The 6,991-nt window shown below is 40.8% G+C and overlaps 1 protein-coding gene across 11 annotated transcripts in view; it reads left to right on the forward strand.

Annotated features, from left to right (window-relative positions):
* The window catches only part of shank3a (SH3 and multiple ankyrin repeat domains 3a), a 134,522-nt gene that overhangs the window by 92,021 nt on the left and 35,510 nt on the right, over nucleotides 1–6,991 (forward strand). For all 11 annotated transcript variants that reach the window (XR_002166495.1, XM_019857173.1, XM_019857177.1 and 8 more), the window contains one exon: nucleotides 4,097–4,210. Coding sequence is in view for 10 of the 11 variants with exons in the window: in XM_019857173.1 (XP_019712732.1) it covers nucleotides 4,097–4,210 (114 nt within the window). In the remaining variant the exon portion in view is untranslated. The remainder of the gene's footprint in view (nucleotides 1–4,096; nucleotides 4,211–6,991) is intronic.

Here is a 6,991-nt window from a genome sequence, read left to right on the forward strand (position 1 = left end):
CACACCTGATTCAAATGATCAGATCATCAGCAAGCTCTGCGCAAGCCTGACATTGAACCTGTTCATTTGAATCAGGTGTGTTGCAACAGGGAGACTTGGAAAACATGCAGGACACCGGCCCTCCAGGACCGGAGTTTGACACCCCTGCTTTAAAGCAACGTATAGTTGAGCACAAAGAGTTGAGGAACACATAAAGACAAGTGATGTAACAATACCGAGACATGCATTCCTTATCCTCTGCAAAGAACAACATCATGAGAGGTTGAAACCTCCTCTGTGTACAGTATATCTGTATGTCTGTACTGTACTGGAACAGATTAATGTCTTTTCCTTTCATTTCAATGGGGAACAATGACCTGGGATATGATTGTTTTGAGTTACAAGTGTAATCACTGAATGATGTAAACACTCCGACCCAGACCAATGTCACCGATGTCATATGTCACACCACTAGGCCACACCTCTTAAAAGCCTCTTAAAGGCTCATGTGTGTAGACAGACACTAAAATGCAATTTGTAAATTCCGTACATTTTAGGCTTAGTTATTTTTTTGTGTTGAAATATAATTTCATTTTGTTTCTTATCTTTATTTACCGGCATTTGTTTTATTAACTTTAAATGTCTTTCTCTATCAATCCAAATTCTGTGTGTGCGTACAAATGTGTGAGTACACGTGTGTGTACACTGTCCCCAGTTCACCCGGCGAGGTGATTATGAGTTAGCGAGGCAGGCCATGATGCGCTTCACCTCTCCATGTGCACCTCAGAGCAAGCTCGGTTTCCGCTGAGGTGTTGATTGGCTTTCGTGCCGAACTATTATTTACATGCTGTACAGTGCAGTGGCGTAAGGTCAGGGCCAGGAAGGTCATCTCTGCCGGGACTCGAGGCAAAAATGTTGCAATATCTTCTATGTTCCCTTTCAACTCTAAACACGGTATTCTGATTACTATTGTGGTTGTGGAATAAGAATTAAGCAGGTTACCTCATTCATCTTTTCTTTTTGTCATGTAACAGCCTCTAATGAAATTGCTGTAAAAGTTTGCCAGGATGCATTTGTGAGATTACAAACCTGCATTCTTACAAAACAATCTACCTGGCAATGTTACAACTTCGGCAGCCCGCACCAGATATTGATCAATGGAAATTTCATAAAGGGGCTAAGAGGCCATTGGTGAGGATCAATCACAGGTTTCACCTTTGCTGTCAACGGGTAGTGGCGAGAACGGCGAGGAGCCATCTGTGAACAGACACATTTACTCACCGGTTCATTCACAAGTGTGAAGAAATAACACAAGTCTGTGCTAGCGAGAGATTAAAGCTTTTAAAAAGGAAGGAGAATGTTTTTTTTTTTTTTTCCCCAGCACATTAATTTGTACTAAACTGAGATCAGAGAGGGCTGAGTGGTGTTTATTTTTTTTTTTTTCACGAAATGTTCGATATGAAACATGCCGTGCTTCCCCGCCATTCTCCATTCAGAGAATGGAGGCTAGCCACACTGCGCTCGCCAGGCACAGCGTTTCACATGATCACTTTTCAAGTCGTAAATATTTTTTGTCATTTTACGCGGCAATTATGCATTTTCACCTCAAAGTGTGATGATGGTACAATCTGTCACTTAAAAGGGTGATATTCTCCCAAAAGTGTGATCTGCGATACAGATTTCATTGTAAAAGGTAAAAAGTTACTTTGCATAGGTTATCGTCATAATAAGTGGGGGGAGCTATTTTAGATGAATAAAGTGAAATGAAAACGTTAACGTGAATGAAAATGTTAACTGTATTAACAGGTTAAAAAAAAAAAAGGAAAAGAATTGAACATAAATAAAGTTGTATCAGTAACAGAAAAATGTCATATGGTAATAAAGTGAAAAAATAACAACGGTTATTTATTGAGAACGTGATAAAATTGTAAAAATAATGTTATTTTGTTTTGTTTTGTTTTGTTTTGTTGTATGATAAAAATGGATTTTGTTCAGACCATACATATACATACTCGGTTCTAGTGTCAGGTGTTTACACCTGACGGAGAATATAAGAACATTCCCGACTTCATCGCCTTTGCAATTAGATACAGGAATTCATCAGCACGACGATCATCTTCCTCACAAGCCTGGCAGATACTTGGAACTCGTCTTATGACGTCACTAATTGAGTGCTTTGTGCATCGGCCTCGGGTTGCATCACCATGCCGGAGGAAATACACTGCATCATTTAGCAAGCTGTCTCATGGCCAGTTGCAACATCATACTGCCGTATCCTAGCAACCGGCTAGAGGGAGGGCTCAATCAGGCAAAGCTTCACTTCCATCTGGTGTGTGTGTGTGTGTGTGTGTGTGTGTGTGTGTGTGTGTGTGTGTGTGTGTGTGTGTGTGTGTGTGTGTGTGTGTTAGCTCGCCGGGTAATGGATGAGTGTTGTAGAAAGGAGCGTGCCGGCTGGGTCCTGTGGGGACGATCAATATCAGCTCTGCATTTATCTCTAATTACCACAGCGCAACTTTTCTCTTTCTCCTTCTTTTGACTTTCTTTACACCGCCTGTTTCTGATTTTTCAACATCTTTTTCCCTCCCTCTTCTTCTCACATCATGCACTTCAGCGCTGATAGTTCCATTAGTTGCAGAACCTGCCCGCACTTCAGACTGCTGTGTTTAATCATTAGGAGTGGGTCAGCAAATTCACTCGCGATTCGGAGCAAGATTTGTCTTTTTGCCGGCTTGCCTCATTACACCAGTGTTTCAACAGAGGACTCTTCTTCACGTGTACCTACACAATCTAATGAGATCCCAGGTAGAAGTATTAGGGTCACACTGTAATGATTAAAAAATAACATTCAAATAATGTCAGAATACAGTAATCCATCCCCCTTCCATCGCAGGGGTTATATTCCAGACCACCACCACAATAAATGAAATTCACAATATAGAAATAACTTGTTTAATTACTCTCTACCAGGCATGTTTTTTTTGTAATATTTTTGGCTCATAATTTTTTAAAGGTCTTTAAACACACTTTGGGCGGCCTGGTGGTCCAGTGGTTAGCGCCTCGACCTCAGAGTGCAGAGGTACCGGGTTCAATTCCAGCTCCGGCCTCCCTGTGTGGAGTTTGCATGTTCTGCGTGGGTTTTCTCCGGGTAGTTTCCTCCCACATTCCAAAAACATGCATGGCAGCCTGATTGAACACTCAAAATTGTCCCTTGGTGTGAGTGTGAGCGCGGATGGTTGTTGGTTTCTGTGTGCCCTGCGATTGGCTGGCAACCAGTTCAGCGCGTCTCCCGCCTACTGCCCGAAGATGGCTGGGATCGGCTCCAGCACGCCCTGCGACCCTTGTGAGGATAAGCGGATCGGAAAATGGATGGATGAATGAACACACTTTTAAAATAATACAAACACATTTAAAAACAGAATATATTGAGAGAGAGCAAGATATATGGATATCACAAACAACTGTACATCAGAACAGATCTCCCTCTGTAAAGTAGTAGATAAACACATTTTTTTCCAAACTCACAAACTTATCGTCTCACAATATGCCTCATAATCATGGCAAAAGATTTACATTACAAAATGTACCTACAGCCGTCGCTTTCTGTGGGCACAAAAGGCAGGATTTCACAGTTAATCATTTTAACACAAAACAGGCTCTGCTGAAATGGTTGATGGAGGAATCACATCCAATACAAGGCAGAGTTACACCAAAATGATTATTCACTATAAAAAAATAAAATAAAAATAAACAGCAACATAACAGGAACACAAACCACGAACCTGCGATGGAGGTTGTAATATTACCAAAGTAACGTTGTAATATTAAGTAATATAAAGTTTATAATTTACCAAAAAAAGTTACAATATTACATAAACAAAGCTAAATTCTAAGCTTATGTTACCAGTCATAGACAATGTTTTCAAACCTGTCTCTTGTTCCCTCCCCCAACTGAAATGAATGCATAAATCCTCAGTGAGTCGTAATGTGTCTTTTGTCCTTTCCTGCCCTTCATCGCTTTTCTACGAGGAGTGCCGGGCCGCCTCCCATCGACAACGTCAGCCATACTTGCTTTATGAGCGCAGATGTGCTAATTGACCATGTCTTTCTTCCCATGCAGTGCTGAGCATCGGAGAAGGAGGCTTCTGGGAAGGCAGCGTCAAAGGGAGGACGGGCTGGTTTCCTGCCGACTGCGTGGAAGAAGTTCAGATGAGGCAGTTTGACCCTCGGCTAGGTAAGACACACATGCGAATAATCACTCGTCAACACATTAACGGTACACAAAACACATACATATATGGTGATTTTTGAAATATACATCTTTTTGGGAAACATTACATGAGGAAGAAAGTCAGAATGTTAATGTCATGTCGTATAATTAACAAATAAAAGTTGCATTCAAGGCAATCAAGGTATCAACATTTTAAAATAATTGTAATATGAGAGTAGTTGTAATTTGAGAGAAGAAAACTTCAACAAGATTCGAGTCTTAATTGTGCAAGTATCTGTTCTTTTCTTTAGGGAAATTTTGTGAGTACTTTTTACACCTCTTCAAATGACAATGCGTAGTTTCTGTTGTCGTAATGACTTTTAACCAAAGTACAAGATTTAAATGAGTGCTTCTAGTTTAGTATATGTATGGTACTTCTACTGAAATACATGAATTGAGAACTTTTGCCACCTCTGGTAATGGCAACCACAATTAGTAGTCGAAGCAATAAGTGAGAGGTTGTAAACAAAGTTCAGGTGCTTGTTTTACCGTCGTCATTTTCTTTATACAAGTACTGTATCTGTATTTCTACTTAAGTACAGAGTTGGAGTACTTTTGTCACCTCTGGTCTTGTAGAATCTAAGGATCTATTTCCTCAGCAAAAGTGTTTTGTGAGGGGGATTGCAGTTTCCCCTGTTGTTGGGTGTAGAGCGATGAGAAAAGGGCGGACTCCCTAAATACACGATTTAAATGCATTGTCGGTCGGGAAAGGACACGAGGCAGGCGGGTAAGAAAGAAAGAAAGGGATGCAGAAAGCAGCAAGACGTATGATGGAGACAACTCTGCAGGACAGCCAAGTGAATGCAGCCGAGCGTCACTTTTCACAGGGGGAGGTAGAAACTAGCGCCCGTATTACACGCCACTCACTCAGCAGCATGGACGTGTCACACACGTATTTGACTACACATTTGGGATCTTGTGACCGCAACAGAAATAAAAAAAGGACACAACACAGATAAAAAAAACCCACCAGTGAGTTTCAATGCGCTCAGGAAAGACGATAAATAAATTCATGTCATTTGAATGAGTAGACATGTACTTAATTATCTTTTTTTCCCCTTTGGAGCACGACACAAGGACATTCGAAAGAGCAAACCATTCAAGAAATCTCCCTTTCACCATCATTGAAATTAATATTACGGAAAAGATTGTAAAGTATCTGTTCTTTTCTTTAGGGAAATTTTGTGAGTACTTTTTACACCTCTACAGATGATAATGCGTAGTTTCTGTTGTCGTAATGACTTTTTACCAAAGTGCAAGATTTGAATGAGTGCTTCTAGTCTAGTATATGTACTTCTACTGAAATACATGAAGTGAGAACTTTTGCCACCTCTGGTAATGGCAATCACAATTAGTAGTAGAAGCAATAAGTGAGAGGTTGTAAACAAAGTTCAGGTGCTTGTTTTACCATCGTCATTTTCTTTATACAAGTACTGTATCTGTATTTCTACTTAAGTACAGAGTTGGAGTACTTTTGTCACCTCTGGTCTTGTAGAATCTAAGGATCTATTTCCTCAGCAAAAGTGTTTTGTGAGGGGGATTGCAGTTTCCCCTGTTGTTGGGTGTAGAGCGATGAGAAAAGGGCGGACTCCCTAAATACACGATTTAAATGCATTGTCGGTCGGGAAAGGACACGAGGCAGGCGGGTAAGAAAGAAAGAAAGGGATGCAGAAAGCAGCAAGACGTATGATGGAGACAACTCTGCAGGACAGCCAAGTGAATGCAGCCGAGCGTCACTTTTCACAGGGGGAGGTAGAAACTAGCGCCCGTATTACACGCCACTCACTCAGCAGCATGGACGTGTCACACACGTATTTGACTACACATTTGGGATCTTGTGACCGCAACAGAAATAAAAAAAGGACACAACACAGATAAAAAAAACCCACCAGTGAGTTTCAATGCGCTCAGGAAAGACGATAAATAAATTCATGTCATTTGAATGAGTAGACATGTACTTAATTATCTTTTTTTCCCCTTTGGAGCACGACACAAGGACATTCGAAAGAGCAAACCATTCAAGAAATCTCCCTTTCACCATCATTGAAATTAATATTACGGAAAAGATTGTAAATGAATTGCATGGCTCGTTTGGCTTGAAATAATATCGGCGTACAACATTTTATTTTTGTTTTATTTGTCAGATTTACAATCCATAAACCGCTTGAAACTACCACACACATTTTACCTCCTGGAGAATTTTTTGGTTTCCTCACCGTGAATGATGATATGTATCGCCTCCCATTTCTAGACAGCAGGAGTCTTTATATTGCGGATTTTCACCCAATAAATGGGAATTAACTGTATAATTACATACTTACATCACCTTATTATATTCCATTGTGCTATTAGTGTGTGGTGCAGTCCAAAACGATTGAAATGAAATGAAATGAAATGAAATGGCGGTGTAATCTTTTTACCAAATAAAATGCTAATTTGTGAGGAACACTGAGGCATGGATAAATTAATCTCTTCCCCAGACTCATCAACTCTGAGTCATTATCACAGACAAACACACCAATGGCTCTTATTTACCGGAAGCTAAGCATTGAGGCGTCATTGACAGTTAGGCCAATACGTCTCAGCCTAGTGGAGCAGGCAAGACGGCGCCACCTACAACTGAGTTGAAGCCACATTCTTCCCTTTTTTCTTTTCCCTCTCTGCCCACTTATCAGTCATCCCTCTGAGGGCTCCATCACTCTGCTCTTAAAATGGACCCTGGGAAGTCCCCCCCCCCCCCACCCA

This window comes from Hippocampus comes, unplaced genomic scaffold, assembly GCF_001891065.2.
Source record: "Hippocampus comes isolate QL1 unplaced genomic scaffold, H_comes_QL1_v1.1 scaffold186, whole genome shotgun sequence".
Lineage (NCBI taxonomy): Eukaryota > Metazoa > Chordata > Actinopteri > Syngnathiformes > Syngnathidae > Hippocampus > Hippocampus comes.